General features: G+C 53.1%; 1 protein-coding gene across 1 annotated transcript; it reads left to right on the forward strand.

The window, feature by feature from the left end:
• Positions 1–4,217: 4,217 nt before the first annotated feature.
• On the forward strand, positions 4,218–7,225 carry LOC119112502 (serpin B3). The gene is made up of 2 exons (XM_037236701.1): positions 4,218–4,351; positions 5,404–7,225. Exons 1-2 carry the CDS (start codon positions 4,342–4,344, stop codon positions 6,636–6,638), a joined length of 1,245 nt encoding a protein of 414 aa, XP_037092596.1. The 5' UTR covers positions 4,218–4,341; the 3' UTR covers positions 6,639–7,225.
• The last annotated feature ends 9,942 nt before the right edge of the window (positions 7,226–17,167 follow it).

Here is a 17,167-nt window from a genome sequence, read left to right on the forward strand (position 1 = left end):
CACAGTGCACGTGAGGTGACATTGTCTGTCACTGCACCATTTTTTAGTGCTTCCCCGCTCATGTGGATCTTGCTGCTCTCATCTTTCCTAGCATTATTCTTGCATAGCCTTCATTGATGGCATGATACATTGAGTCAACTAATGCTAGTCACCTGACGGCATTTCTTTTCGTATTTTGTTCTTGCGTTTTTTATTGGTGTACTCCAGCCAACCTTTTATTCACCTTGGCGTTCAGTTCGCTGCCCGCTGCAACCTTAGCAGCTGCACATAAGACGCATAGTTCCTGGATTTTTCGTCTAAATTTAACGATGACTGTGTTATTTTTCAGCTCCGAAAGGTCGCTGTCAAACTTTTGTATGATGATTTTAGGATCGGCCATATTAGTACGTCCACTGCTGAACAAGTTTTTCCTGTTTGGGCTTGTTTAAACACCACAACCACCTCAGCTACTTGCAATGTTTGACGCGTCGTGATAGCGTATTTCAGCTTTCGTTTAAAATCACATCTTGTCACTTTTTGAACGTACAGAATTCCGCACCATGGGAGTAACTGAGCTTTGCAACAGCGATTGGGAAGCTGGACTGGAGGTGGGAAATTCTCTTGAAGTCCTTCGAGTACTAACTTTCAGGTCGACACCAGGTCAGCGACTGAACAGTTCGAAAAACAGCATGTGTGCCCCACAGCTGTTGGCGCAGCGCACACGAACGGGCTGGAATCCGAAGTCATTGTACTCATGCCAGAGTCCCAATAGAGGTGTTTGCATTGGGCCGCGTAGTGGCCTGAATGCGCCACGGCGGAATGGCGTGTCACGTCTTACAGGCTGCACCTCCAGTCTCCCGGTACGACAGAGTATGGCGACAGGTCCGGGCCGCTGGTGGAGAAGTCTATTGTGGTACTGAGTTTGTCTCCGCACTGACTCTGCCGCAGCAAGGAGCACTTCAGGTGAGCAACGGAGACACGCAGGAACCTCTGAATCATGAAGTTCTTGGAGCACTTCCGACGCTTCTGGCGCGTGGAACACGTTGGCTTTTCCTCTCCGTCAAGCACCCTTTGTTGGTAGAAATGTCACAGCAGTTCTGCAGTTGCAACTGGCCCGTTATGAATGGGATCGACAGGCTCGGGTCCGAGAACGGCTCAACCGCCATGGATGCGTGGCCACACACCGTGCGCCGCAGTGTGGACTTGAGCTGGCCGACGAACAGGTCAACGAACTTCGAGTTCGCAAGCACAGGAAACGCTTCCAGACCTCCAGCGGCCTCTGGCTGGCACTGAGGCTGTCATGGATGCGGGTGGTGACGGGCGTGGGTTGGTATATGACGCCGTTCACGTTCCCGTGCCTCCAGCAGGTACGTGAGGAACTCTTGCGCGCGCTGCTGTTGACAGTCCATGAATCGAGCCACAAACCACTGATTTGTACCTTCAACGGGGAGGTGGTCAGCGCCCGGTCAGCCTCATCTCATGTAGACCTCACCCCATCCATAGGCCTCGCATTAGCGTGGGAAATGCTCTGATGGGAGAACCCTTCATGGCGGAGGTGGACGTGCTGATGTCTATCGAGTTCTTGTCTCGTAGGAAGCAGTCATGCAGTGCACGGATGTTGCTCAGACGTTGCAGCGCCGCGTTCATGAAGTAAGTATTGTTAATGTTTCGGAGTCCTGTAGCACGGAGCGGCCGGGCCTGGACAGGCAGCCGGGCAGAGCTGCACAAAGCATTCTGATTTCGCTTCGGGTTTTTACTGTTTTTGTAATAAGTCAATCTGATTGTGGCATTCGACGGTTTAAATGATGATCTGTAAGAGGTCTGTATAACGGTTCTTTCCTTGAATGGTGGCGCAGTCACAGCATCATAATAGATGTCTTGCCCCCAGTATGACCCTTCAAACTCAAAGGAAAGAAATTGTTGGGCCCAAACAAGCTTTGCCATTCATTGCTATGCTTCACAGCAATGAAAGTAATACTTCTCGCGCCAAACACATTGGATTTCTGTGCAATCCAGACGTTTTCCCACCATTTCAGTGTGAATGGTCTTGCCTTGGTGTACCAGTTATTCCTATCGTACGTCTTCGCATGTGCACTTCTTCGTACCGCATTTGTTTTTATCTGATTTCTTGGCGTTGGCAATTCTTCATGCGAAATTAATCTACATACGCCATTATTTATTTACAATTTTTCAGGCATTCATGTCATTCATTTCATCGGAATTACTCGAATTTCCAAGTCTCTGGGCGGAGGGATCCAAATGCGCTTAATCAAGTCTTTTGTAGGTTGCGCTTCACACATGTGTGACTCTCAAACCAATGAGCAAAAAATAAAGTAGGTTGATAAGTGAGCGCTTACGTTTTGGACAATGCTCAAACGACAGAAAATGCATTGCATTTGATGACGCCATTCATGTTATATGTGTTGTGATGCCACTGCCTTCCTTGGATAGTGTATTCTGCCACAGGCTTGTGACTCACGAGTCAGTGGCGTCAGAGCCTCGTTGGGGCAAAATCGACCCATTCTTTGTCATGCAATACCCGAGGGCGAACGTTAAATTTGTTCACAATTGGAGGATGTGTCCCTCTGTCCTCTCCTAATCCGCCGTCCCCGCTCTGGACAGTGGCCATTGAACCTTACCTGTTCGTGTGTTTACTGCAGGCTGCTGCTGAGCGCAGCTTTTCACGCCGTAACTTCGTGCAGTGCCGCCAGATTGACCCGGTGCACTCGTTTGCTTCAGTGCACGGTGCATTGTTTATTTGCTGACGCGATCATTGCTTGCAATCGAACCTTTCTCCTTTCATGACGGAAGGCTGAACGCTTAGTTATCCAGAACCAGTTTACACCGCCGTGCCCATGTCCGACATGTTGTCCGGAAGTATGTCCAGTTGCATAGTGAATACGTACCCAGTTGTTCATGTCCACCGACCGGACCCAGATTTTACGGTTGTACAAGGCTACAGTGACAACAACAGTTACAGTTGTGCAAGGCTGCTGTTACAACAATAGTTACAGTTGTGCAAGGCTACCATTTTAAGCATGTATTTATGCAGCCATTTTCGGTTTGCTATGTACTGGATGTGTGATGGTTCGAATTAATACCGTCTACCCTAAAATCAAGACGCCCGCTGGAAATCGTTTCGGTTGTCGTGTTTGAAATGGTCCGGCGCGTGCACCATCCTTGAATTGGGTTCCGCCTCGGCAAGGATACTACCGCGGCCTCCACCGAACTCGGCGTGTCGCGCCACACTCGATTGTGTTTCACGCATCATCAAGTCGTCTGCTTCATCGCAGTCTGATTGCTGATGACATCGGAAGACGTAATTATTTGACTTCCTGGCGTGCCCCGGTACACGGTTTGATTTGTCCGAAATAGGTTTTTTGCAATCTTTATCATCACTGATCTCACATTATTTCCGCTGAAGTGTCTTTGCAGAGCCAGCTAGGAATTCATGCGCAAAAACATTTCACTACTTATATACTTCAAATACTTAATACTAAATACTTGAGTGATGATGACAGCCGCCCTATTCCCAATAATCCTTTCCCGGCACATGGGCCATCCATTTGCATCTATGACTTCAGAATGGTCCTGATTTCCCTCGGCACCTGTGCGACAGATACGTTCTTTGATATGTTTCGTTGGAATTTGGGGGCAACTAACTCAGGTCAATTTGCGGTCGACGGATATATATATATATATATATATATATATATATATATATATATATATATATATATATATATGATCGCGGAGAAGGCTACAATCTTGGATACGATCGGATATACATAGTTGGATTGCTCAAGGTACAACGTTCGACTTGTAGGGAAACCACAAAATGAATATCAAGTCCACCTAGATTTTCGGGCCCATGTACTGAGACTCAAGCCAACGTATCTGTTGAAATGTGTTGTTTCGCGCTAACTACCGATCATATCCATCACAGAAATGCAAAGCTTCGAGCTGATTTCCGATAGTTCCCCGCAGTGTTCCGTTTGACCACCGAACTCCCCCCCCCCCCCCCCTCCGCCCGCTGACCCATGCAGGCATGTGCAGTGTCGTGATTTAGGTCATCTGTTGGCGCCTCCGGCTGTGCCGAGGCTGCGCTGGCGCAGTAAGACGGGACACCGCCGGAGGCGCCACCGGCCGCGCGTGACGTCAGGCGCGCAGCGGCCGAGCAGAACTGGAATTACCCGAACGCCGGAGCCGCCGGCGGCCGCCTTTAGAGGTCGCCGCGACTCGCGTCTAGCGCCAGTGCGCCGCCAGAGGTCGCCGCGGGAGCGCAGAGGAGCAGCGGCAGCTTGGAGACAGGTGCCCGCGCAGACAGACGGAACGCTACTGGAAGTGCAAAACTACCGAAACATGAATCCAGGTGAGCCGCGTTCGTCGGTGCGGCCGGCGCCACCGTACATGGGCTGTGTCAGTGTCCACAAAGTGGGTGGTCTCGTGGCGGCACCGCCTACGCGATTCGCTCCTAGCCCGGGCTTCAAGCAGCCGTCGCTTCAGCAGGAGGCGTTACCGGTTTTTTGCTTGCGGGGCCCAATGGGAGATTGACATACACCGCTGGAGAGCGCTGCTTGCATTCGCACGGGCACACCAAGGTGAGAGACCGGTGGCCAATTACAGGTGGGGAAGTAAGACGTGGCCGGGTAAACGAACGTGGCATGCGGATATTGACAATCGTGGGTGTTCATGTGGAGGCCGGGTAGGCGCAGTGATGCGAAGCCGGTGACTTTAAATTGCTCGGGCCGCATCAGAGCACCTGGGCATGTTTTGCTCGGCCCTCGTCGGTCGGCTGGCGGATTTTTTATCGCTCCGGGCGCTGGAAATCCCAAACCGGTAGGTAGCTGGCAAAGACCTTCACGGCTTATAAAACTTAAGCTAGCCAGATAGATGACAAGATGAAACGAACAACGCCGTTGAACGCTTCGGGATTCAGGAGTTACACTTATGAGCAAGGAGGGCCTTGAGTTCCTGGTTTTTCGGCACCATGAGCTGAGAATTCTTATCCTGGCAATGGTCGACCTTCAATGTACTAGGAAGTGCTGGTTCAGCGAAGTTATCAAGCAAGCGTTGGTTATGGTCATACAACTTTACGTTTGGAGCTGTGTTTATGGAGCATTTCGGATCATTGATGTAAGCAGAGGCCTTGTAACTGAACTGACCTTAAAACCTTTAAATGCCTACCCACGTGCGATCTGACATGCTAACGGCGCACCTGCGGAACCCATCCCCACCGCGTGCACCAGGTTAGAGTTTCCGTGACCGTTGAATCTGGCTGTAGGCGGATCCACCGAGGAGCGCTCCCCGGGAGGGAATCACGGCTTGTGCAGGGCTGCCAGTGCCGACACGTGAGGGGGCGGCATGAGCCGGTCGGGCCCGGCCGGTGACGCGTGCCGCTGAACGGCCTCTGCTCCGTTGCAGGTGCGGCGCTGCTGCTGCTGGCGGCTCTCGGCTGCTCGGCCGCGACCAGCTCGGCCCGGGAACGCCGTCAGGTGCCGCCACAGCGAGCCGCCACCCGCGCGGCCGACCGCTTCACCATCACCGAAGCCATCATCGAGTTCGCCACCGACCTGGCCTCCCTCCGCCTGCGCGATGGAAACATGGTAATGTCGCCCTTCTCCATCGTCAGCGTGCTGAACATGCTGCTGCTGGGCTCCACCGACAACACTTACGAGCAGCTGCGCGTGGTGCTGAAGTACCCGTTTGAGATGGACGACCTGCTGATCCACCAGCAGAGCGGGATCCAGCTGACCTCGCTGCGTCGCGAGGCGCGCGGCATCAACGTCCAGATCGCTAACCGCATCTTCACCGATTCGCGGTTCACCATACAGGAGCGCTACATGCGCGACGCGCGCGACTTCTACCAGGCGGGCGTAGAGCAGCTGGAATTCGGCAAGCAGCCGGCCGTGGCCCAGCGCCGCATCAACCAGTGGGTAGGCGACAACACCAACGGCAAGATTCCGCGCCTGCTGGACAGCCCTCCGCCGCGCAACACACGCATGATTGGAGCCAATGTCGTCTATTTCAACAGCTCCTGGCAGTTCCCGTTCGACCCAAGCTTGACCAGGAAGTTGAGGTTCCACCCGGACGCGCAGAGGGTCACGAAGACGACGATGATGTTCGCGCAGCTGGAGGTGCCGTACGTCAACTACCCGTCGCAGGGCATGAAGGCGCTGGCGCTGCCGTACGAAGGCGGCGACTATGCCATGTACATCATGCTGCCGGATGAAGCCGGTGAGAAGCCGCTGGCTCGGATGGAGCGGAGCCTGGCCGGCGGCCGGCTCCAGCGCGTCTTCGAAGACATGCAGCTGGTGAACATCTCCGTCTGGCTGCCGCGCTTCAAGCTTGAGCACTCGCTGGCGCTGCGTGACGCACTTCAGGCGATGGGCGCCACCGACCTGTTCCAGGAGTCGCGCGCTGCGCTGAACCGGATGTCGCCGGACCGGCAGCTCTTCCTCAGCGAGGTGCTGCACCAGGCCGTCATCGACGTGCACGAGGCGGGCACCGAGGCGGCCGCCGTCACCACCACGCTGGTCAACCGCGACCGAAACGCTAAGGAGTTCCGCGTCGACCGGCCGTTCCTCTTCATCATCCGCGACAACAAGACGGGCGTGCCGCTCTTCTGGGGCCGTGTCGTTGAGCCTGAGGCCAGCTAGGGGGTGCACTGGGTCGGGAGCGGCCGCCGAGCACCACCGGGCCGGTCGGCCGTGACGTCGCTAGCCGCGCCGTAGGCACGCACATCGTCTGGGCTCGGGACGGCCGGGCGCCGGCGCTGGAGCACCGGCCTCGCCGCGTTCGCTCCCGCTCCGGCGGTGCTCGGTGAGTGTCCGAGTCCTCAGTCCTCAGTCCTCAGTCCTCAGTCCTCAGCCATCCTCTAGCGACAGTCGGCCGGCCGCCTGTCAACTTCGACGCTGCAGCCTCCGCCCGCGCGTGCTTCGACGTCTGGGGCTGAGCTGTGATACGAGGCGCGCCCTATGCCGGTTCGTTCTTGGTCGAACCGCGAGCTCGTCACAGACGTAAGATATACACAGCGTCGCTAAACGTACAGCTATATCGGCCGCGCGAGCTCCAAGGGAGTAACATGAATGTGCCTTCGCTCGGACGGTTGAAGCGTTGATCGTCCATTTCTTAAGTGGACTGGTGTTTTAACTCGGGTGAAATATAATACGCACCGTGGAGTATGCATTGCCACCTCGCAGCGCCTGTACGTCGTTTTTAGAGCAATACATGACTGTTGACGTAATGCAGCTTATTGCGAGTGAGATCTATGAGTGATGACCTCAAGCACAAGCGAGGGGAATACCACCTGACTGCATATCACAGTGGTCAATACGGAGAGCACCTGCGCCGAGCACGCTCGCCCCAGAATGCAAATCATCACATTTCACCATGATTTACCACAGGGTTTTCTGCTTGCTGAAACGCTTAGATCTGAGTCTCACTTCGGCACAGTCTCGCTTCGAAAACTTTGCGTGACGGGAAATCGAAATGTCCATTTTGTTGTAATAGCAATGTTTTTTCACTTCAAGACAGCTCAATTTCCAGCTTGAGGTCAATCATACCAGCTCCTCTGCGGCAAAACTTTCGATATATTTTGCAAGATATGTTATTGAAACTGGTAAATCGAGGACTTCAATATGTTGAAATGAATGACATGGCTCGCTGCTTAGCCGGGTTGGCATCACGCTTAGGTGGCGACGTGCCCGATAGTTGGGAGCCGGGTCAGGAGCTTGACAGGACATATTTTTCAGCAAGAGCTGTTCGTGAGGGTAAGGAGTGTGCTCCAGAAGCCCTGGCTACAGTTGATGTGCGACAACGAAGTTCTTTGCCCTGATGAGCTGGACTCTCACACCCCGATCTGTCGCCGGCTCGTCGCGCGCCGTCGCTGGGAAATCCAGGCATGCGTCCAGCAAACGGTAGTACTCGGGGCGTAACCACTGTGAGGCTGGCAGGGCCGACAAGCTGTTCACAAAATCCTCTTAAGAACAGCACGCAGAAAACAATGCGATACTCGTACAATCCTCTTGAAAGGAGGTCTGCCCCAGGTCACCAAGTGGAATCTTTCCTGGTTCAATCAGATCCGCAACGCTTTCTTTAGCCCCGTTGGCAAGGCCTTCAGCACAGCTTGCACAAGAAACACACCGGGTCAGCGACGTAACCCGTGCACTGCTGTGCACTGCAGGGTGCGGCATTTACAGAGGCAACAAGTCAGCCGGGTCCGGCATCGCGTAGAAAGCAATGGGTCGCACAGTAAGCAACCGGGTCGCACAGTAAGCAATGAGGCGGTTCTATGCGGTATCAAACATTCACCCAGTGTTGGCACTCAGCAGCATTTGAAGGCGCCACCTGGACCTACCGGAGCGACCCGCCACGACCCACCACGACCTGTCACGACCTGTCGGGAGCTGCCGCGACCTGTCACGACCTGTCACGACCTGTCGGGAACTGCCGCGACCTGTCACGACCTGTGACGATCTGCCGGGAGTCTTCACGTCCTGTCACCACCTGTCGGGAGCTTTCACGACCTGCCACGACCTGTCGGGAGCTATCCTTGTCTGGGCACCACTACTGGAGGTCCTGACTGGGGTCGGTTAAAGTACCTCTACATATCAACTCCAGGTATGCGTGGATGGGGTAATATATGAACCTTCGGCACGTTCACCATCTGGGATTCTCACCTTTCCACTGCCGTGACAGATTGCAACGAAGTTATCATCGGCTCGGAACACGCAGGTCATCATAACGTGAGTCGATCTTACGTATACTTCTGAATATGCTGGTCATTTTGCGCAACCAATTTGTTGTGAATCATCTGGCAACCGCTCCCCGAAAACATGCAGTAACTCAAAACAATCCTGATCTCTTCCCTTCCAGTCACTTCTAGTAGGTCTAGGTTCGATCATTTATCTGACTACGGGCTAAATTACGAGCTATTACTACCGGCTAAATTCGTGCTTTCCCATGCGTCATCCACACGCCTCTTCCCCGCCAAACTGCTCTTTTCCATGCACCCACGAGACAGCACAGCGAATGTCGAAAACATATAATCTCGAGCAACCACCCAGCTATCCCGAGGCTGAACAGATGACGCATGATGTCCAAGAAACTTAATCTTAAAAAAACATAACTACGGCATTGGCAACACGCTCTGAGTGCGCACGCGGGTAAAGAACGACGGGCTAAGCCTCGGCTGTGCATGTTTCCAGCCGGCCACACGGTCCTGACCAGATAAGCCCGCAGAGCTTGCGCCGGGCTATGATCCAAACCTCAGCCGGCGGTGGGCTCAGGATGAGCCTGCGATCATTATCCGCGCTGAGACTGCCGAGCGGAGTCGCCAATTACAGCGCACGATATCTACTAATGCGACCCACCTACAGTGAAATATTTAACGGAGTCACTTGTGGCAACAAACTGCAGAGGAGGGAGACGTTGAGCCGTGCAGTTCTTGCAAATCAAGTCAGCACAGTCATGCCTTGATAATGCATGACATAGAAATGGGCGGGGCTGCACGGAATGGAAAGGAAACACGGAACATGGCATGGCCCTTCCGTTGATCGTGGAAGGGTAACATTAAACTTGTGGCGATGCACGCAAAGGTAAACTAGAAAATAGGTTGCCTCCTTCCACCCGCACAAATACACGCTTCACAAAATGGCCCAACCAAGCCCCTTCTGGCCATGTAAATCACACTACGTATACATGCATTTCAGCTATATGCGGCCGATAGCTGGCAACGGTGCAGGGCCCTGGAAGCAAACATATATAACCTGTAAACAAGCCTCGCAGTGTGTAACTCACTAACGTCGTCCAGCCATGGCCAAGGTCACGCCACGGTCCACGGCGTCAGACAATGGTTCTCGGGAAACCGCCGCTGGTAAACACGGGAAATTGTCGCTCACTGCAATCCCCACATCCGGCTTGGCCAGGAAGCTCGGCAGGTGGTTCGCAGAAGCGCACGTCTTACGTTTTCGTCCGCGATACAAACGTCGCTGAGCGAGGTGTGGGCGGGCGGGACGAATAGTAACGCCCGCGACGTGTGCAGCACTGCACTTCGTAGCCGCAGTCAATGCACCGGATGCCGTGCTTCCCAGGAATAGGGTGTCATGGCCAGTGACGCACTCGTAAGGCGACACGCACGCCTCCCACGCGGCATACCGTGTATACGGTCTGTGTATGCGATCTGTGACGTGGGAATCGGCAAAGTTTCTCGCTGCTTTTTTAATATTCATATTCATGCTGTCCTTTACATGCGGATCGGATTCGTTTTCCGATGGCATTTTCAATGTTAATTTTGACGCCATCGATACACTGACGATTATCAGCCTGCAGTATGCCAGGAGATATCAGCGCACACGCCCTACACGCACCGTTAAGCGTTGCTTACGTATGCAATCGCAAAGAGATCAGTTGACTTTCCGGCTGGCATTTTCAACGCTAGTGACGCATTAATAGACAATGATAATATCCTAGCTGCATTATAACAAGAGACACGTACACTAATAAACAGACAATACACGTTAAAAATCACTATATTAACATATCTTCATTCGGTTTGTTATGCATAACATCAATAAGCCGTACTCAAAGTTCGTATAAAGGACAATGATTGATCATGATTGTGATCATGATAAGATTATGATTTAAGCTCTAATCAGTTTTCGAAATAATGTGTGCCGAGCAGCATCTTCTGGCCTAATGAGGCATTCGTAGTACCATGACGGTAACGTTGCAATTGGCGAACCTGGCATCAGTGGTTTCCCAATCAGAGACACCTCTACAGTGGCCGTGATGCACTGCTGGCAGCTGGCGGGCGAGAGCGGGCTGGCCGGAGCTGCGGGTCCGCGGGGGCGTCCTTGTCCCGGTGACGTCGCCCGCGCCGGCCGGGCTGGCCCCGTTTCTCGGGTCGGGGGTGCGGGCGCTGGGATGCGGGCGCCGCCGGCACGAGCGCCGGAGGCGATAAGGAGCCGCCGGCGGCCGCCGCCGCCAGTGCTGCATCATGCGGCCGGCGGGCGTGCTCCTCCTGGCGGCAGCCGTGTCGGCACAGCGGGAGCGGCCGCCCGACAAGCAGCACGTGCGGCCCCGGCACGCCTCCGCTGACTTCACGGCGCCGTACCCGCCGCAGCAGCTCGGGTGAGCAGGTCCGGCCCCGGCCCTCGGCGGCAGTGCTAGGCCCGGACTCACGTCAACGGAGTCAATTCCCATTCCGCTATAACGCGTAATTCCAGTCAGACTTGACGCATCATGCATTTGTGAAAAACGTCGATTTCGACGCAAGAAGGCGTTATCGAAATCGAGTGTGTAGTCGGACACAAACGTTCTGGTCCCGGTCGACCTTTGAAGATTTCCGAGTCGATTCCAATAGCAACATTTTAGAACACACGCCCGTAAATGGACGACGCATTCACAACAGGACATAATGGACACAACACAATCATTAGTTTCAGTGGGGCCCAATTCATCGCTGTACCGTATGACAATACCCTCGATCACTGCAGACGCTTAAATGCTATGCCAAATGCCAATGCCAAATAGGCGTTTGGCACAACCGGCATTCCGGGCAAAATCGAGACCGCTCAGTCATTTGAAGCTCCCGATTTATTGGTCACTGATTTTCATATGATTACCGACGCAGCTATATTTGCACCGACCCCGGCAAGCGTGGCTCGGTGGTTCGGACGCCTGAATGTTTAACGTGGCAGGCACACGGGTTTGAGTTCCAGAAGCGGAACGCAAACACACGGCGTTCCAATCGCCGTCGTTGGCCGGGGTGGCTACCGGCACAAACCTCGACGTGCCGACGCCATCTTGAAGACTTACTCTGAATGAGTCATGAACTAAAAACGAGCTTAGAACCACATGGTCAACGTATGAGGAGGTGTTACAGTTCATTATATCCTATGAGGCGAAAGAACAATGAAACATATTGGTCAATCAACCGAACATCAAACCTAAACGGCCATGTATAGTTATGCCCGTTTATCAGTCGGCTGCGGTTATCTAATCTGTCAGTTTGATCAGATTTTATTTTAAACTTCCAGTGTTCTTGTGGCATTTCATGAAGTGCCTGAAGCATATATTTTTTTCTCTTTATATATACTTGTACCCATATATATGTATATATGTATAGGCATAGGTATATATAAAGAGAAAAAAATGTTTCAGGCACCATATATATATATATATATATATATATATATATATATATATAGGCATAGGTATATATAAAGAGAAAAGAATGCTTCAGGCACTATATATATATATATATATATATATATATATATATATATATATATATATATATACATCCTTTGTTGCCCTTGCAAATGATGAAATGCATCCAACAACTTGCGTAATTTACAGGCGTGTCCGTAGACCGCCGTAGTCAGTCAGTAGTGATTTGCGTCGGAGTGCCACATCGGGGTTCGCAAAACGATTTAGTGGGAATTTAAGATGCAATATGGGTGGGATCTGAATTGTTTACCGTCATTGGTTTGCACAGCACTATGTGGTGCCTCTTGGTACAAGCTGTTCCCATGGAAGTATTGTGTTTTCCCGGTTAGAAGCATTCTTCTCGCGACCATGGGGATTGCAAGCCTGCCGTTTCCAAAACCATTACGTAATTTCGCAGCGATAGACGTTATCACAACTGTCATGCAGGTCTCATGATCCATGCGCATGACAAAATCGTTTATAATCGCACGGACACTCAATTGAACATACGATTGCTAAATTGTAGAGATCCGACGAAATAGCCCATGCATCACATGGTCTCTGACCGCTGGATCTGCCGTAACTTCTTTCTGTCCTTGTCTGTCGGAGCAGGCGATCCAAGTCCGTCCCCGCATACGGTAGCACGAGCACAGACAACGCTGCAGTCCAGTCACGTTTTGCAGCTGTGCCTCGCCCGGTGACTCTGCCGCTGCCTGCTTGTCGCGCGCGAGGTCACGGAGATTGCTGGCGAGGCTCTCTGATCCTCGGATTGGACCGGCACGAATCTGGCGGTGCCGGCAAAACGTGCCTGGCGCTCCCCCCGGCCGGCGGGGTTTGGAGCTGCGCCTGCTGCGAGCTGCCCCGTGCCAACGCAGCCCACCGTTATACGGAGTCGCTCAGGACTGCCGCGAGCAGTGGCGACCCGCAGCATCCGAGCATGACGTCGGCAGCCGGTTAGAAGCCTGCTGTTTGAGCATGTCAGCATGAATAACTTTGAACGCACTCGTTGCCAGTTCAGAACCCAGGCCCGTTACCAGGTCCGTTGCCAGGCCCCTTGCTAGCCAAGACCCTGGCCCGTTGCCAGGCCCGTTGATAGCCCAGACCCCGTCCCATTGCCAGGCCCGTTGTCAGGCCCGTTGCCAGCCCAGACCCCGGCCTGTACACCTGCCTGTTTCCAGGCCCGTTTCCAGCCCAGACCCCGGCCTGTTGCCAGGCCTGTTGCCAGCCCAGATCACCGGCGGGTCCTGAACATAAATGTTTCGGATCTCGCGTAGCACAGACAACGCGCAACAGTGCATGCAATGCAACAATGTTAGCTAACACTCCTTAAACCGCTTCTCACAAGTCTCCCTATTGCCGACTTGCCCGTGTCTGTGTGGCCAGATCAGTTATGTTTCATGCCAGCCAATGGGACTACTACGAGCGAAACAGATTGATCAAGAAGGGCGACATCAAACAGCTAGATGCTTAGCAAACGTTTAAAGCCCTTCGTGCTTGCTAGATTGTGTTTTTTAATGACGCATGCGGCAATGAGAACCACGACGGTTGTGATTTCTCAAGCGATGATCGGCGGAGGGCGACGAACCACTGGCTGGGTAATCACGGTCGAACCCAAGATCTGGCCCAATTTGGTAGGCAGACTCAAACCCGCGGCACAGTACAGGATCTGATAGAGCGCGCCTGCCAACGCAACCAGGCGACATCCCACATGAAGCTTCTGGATGCTGGACGCAGAGGAGGCCTGTCCAGCCTCGGGGCAGTGCTCATCTGTGTTAGAGGTGCCGTCCAGACAAGGATGAGGCCCCACATGGCTTTGTCAACACTGAAACACCGCTGGCTTTAGAGGTGGCCTCGATCCATCTTCGAACACTTAACCGTGATCCGTAAGTGATCCGTCGAAAACCCTCCGTCTTCGATGAGACTCGAACCGTCCTGAAAAAGATATGACCTTTCTTGGAGCAGCCCCACGGGGCTAGACAATACCTTCTTTCAGACCCGGACGTAAGCTGTCGTTAGGCTGCTAGCCCCACAGACTTTGAGAAGGCCCGTCCCTGGAGAGGCCCCATTAGGCTTGGAGGGGACTGGGCCCGCCGTGGTGTGCCTCCGCCGGCCCTAGAGATATTCACACATTTCTAGCTGGCTATCCCGCCCTGAACAAAGCCTGAGTGTCTAAAGACGGAACATGGTGCGTCCCAAATCGGTCCCGATAGTCCGGGATCTGGAGCAGGCGTTACTCGCCATGCAGAGAGCTCTGTCGGCGACGCGGCAGACCTGCTAGGCCTGACAGCTCGGTCCGTGAAGGGGATCATTCGGCGACGGACAAGCCGCATTCGTTCTCCGAGTGGAGTCTGCTGAATTATCCACGAACATCGCTCAAGGTGACCTAAGCTTAATTGCTGGTTCTGCAGCGAAGGTGTGTCTCAAATGTGCTTTTCATAGCAGAGGGGCTTCTCGCATGCTGGTGGTGAGTTAACATTTTCGTTCGTCTGAAATCATCCAAAGCATGGTGTTTGGATGCCGGACAGAAATATTGTAGTGAAGCGGTCAGAGAAAAACCCATGATGACCAAATCCAAACATCATCCATGTTCAGCGGAAGCAGTCTTGGCGGTTGCCTCACTCGGTGGACTGTGTTCGTCATCCACCATGTAATGCCAGCAACCGACGCTAATCTACGTCAAGGCCCTGTTTCTACAGTATGCGGATTCTGTTGGGGCCAGGGCCGAGACCTGCACGCGACCATTAATCCCATTGGGGCTCCGGACTTTTAACGCCTTCGCTGCTCCTATATGGAACCAATGCTGATGAATTGCCATGGACCTTGAAGTATCATTAGCCCATAACGGGGATATGTCTACACCCACATCCGTGAAAATCCGTGTCGGACAGATACCTCTGGGAAAGGCCGTTACTGGCCCCTCTAATGCCCAGGCTTCCAACGCCACCACCGCATTAATCCCTCTCACAGTCCGGTCCCCGTCCACGCCACCGATCTTAATTGGATTCCTGTCACCTATGCGCTGATGTCGGTTCCTCATGCTCCGGCACCTTCTGGCGCCATTTCGGGGTCTGCATTGGACTCAAACCTTTGCATCGCTGTCATCTGACTGATTCTTTAACGAATGTTGACTTCTCAAGCAATGCATAACAGTGATTGCTTGATAATATCGTTAACCGCTACATACCGGTGCAATGAAGGGTGGTTATTCTCGACATAAGCATTTCTAGTCCAAATACGGAGCTAAATACCTTTCTCCTCAAGTCAAGGAAACAAGCCGCTTCCACGGTGACCATATCGCATTTTTCGTGTTTTGTCTTTTTGTTTTTGCGCATGCGGTTGGGGGCTCCAAGCGACATTAGGACAATGCGATGTCTAAAGTACAACGGCATCGGGACTTCCCAGTGGTTGATAAAACAGACTTGGTGAAGAGTACTGGCGGTACATCAGGGGAGTTTCAGCATCCATATCGTCTAGATAGCCATTAGCCTGATGAAAATATATGCTGCTCATTTCTTGCAGCGTCCACACAAAGTACACCATAAGGCAGCGGCCATATCGTAGACGTCTTGCTGTGGATGGAAGACCGCGCACGTCGTAAAGCATCGGAGTTATTGATGTCATGAAACTACCTCGCATCGTTTGCAAGATGGTCTTAGTAACGGAGTATGTGATATAAGTAAGTATAGATTGAGAGGCGCAAGAGGCTCTATCAGCTCGCCGACTATGCACTTAATCCATACGTACTCAAAGGCGCCCACTTCCAGCCACGTCGCTGTCGACACAGGTTTGCATACTCGTCAGCGCCAGCAGCCGTGCCGTGCCCGAGGATCTACTCTAGTGTCGTAGAGACGGATGCCTGCGCTGCTCTGCGCCGCCGGCCTGCGACGTCTCCGCGCACCATGGGCCGAGCAGTCGGCCGCGCCTGCCCGGCTCGCCGTCGGCGGGCGTCAAGGCCAGCAGGACGGCAGCGCCACGCAGCGGCCGCAGCCCGAAGCTGCCGGCCGCAGCGGAACGGGGAGAGCTGCCTGAGGGTCACTCGGCCAACGCATAGGATTCCACCACGTAGCATCGGTTATCCCACACGACTAATTTGATTATCAGTGGCAAGATGCGCTATCGACGAAATGCAGACCTGGTAACAATCGGCGGTGCACTTAGAAGCTGCGAGATGACACGACGTAACGCCCTCCAAATGTACGCAGGATGGCTCCGGCAGCACTGCGTTTGATTTACAACACCGCTTGCACAAACGTAGACAGGCTGTGTAGATGGTCACGTGACATGGAAGGGCCTGGTGTGGAGCGGATAGCCCAAGATCCAGGCTCGCGCGTGCTCGGTGGCGGATCGTCCCACTGGCGGACCGGTCCAGCATCCTGTCTCGTGGGGCTCACGTCCTTTGTCTCGCAAATCCATAGCTCACAGCCGGCAGGCGTGGTGTCTGTCAGGGTCGCCCATGGATGTAAATGTATGTGCATATCATCAGAAAACGGGCTGTGTCACCGAATAGTCTTGGGATTTCCGATACCGCTCGAGAGCGACGTGGAACTACACTGGATGTGCCGAATGACTGAACTGAGTTGAGCTATTATGTTTGAAATGACTGGCTTTCACTATGTCATGCGGTACCGGTTAAGTAACATTATCAAGCCAGCATTGGCTTTACTGAGAAGATTTAAAGTTTCAAACGGCGCTCATGACCATGTGTGCCCCTGGTCTTTGTCGAGTGGTCACAGTCACGACTGCTGGAAGTTGATCACGATTTCGAGTAGCCTCGAGTACTCATGGTGCTGCATAACCAATACTTGCTTGTAAACGGTGTTTAAACAATACGTCGTGGCGGCTTATCAAGGGTCAGTATGTTCAAAATACCTTCTAACTCACAATGTCCAAAAACTAGTCACGTTTCATTCCTGTTTATATAAAGAATAACTGAACTATGACGTGTAACCATCATCAAATCCAATCAAACACACAG

Source organism: Pollicipes pollicipes, unplaced genomic scaffold (assembly GCF_011947565.3).
Source record: "Pollicipes pollicipes isolate AB1234 unplaced genomic scaffold, Ppol_2.1 Scaffold_7261;HRSCAF=8764_pilon_pilon_pilon, whole genome shotgun sequence".
Lineage (NCBI taxonomy): Eukaryota > Metazoa > Arthropoda > Thecostraca > Pollicipedomorpha > Pollicipedidae > Pollicipes > Pollicipes pollicipes.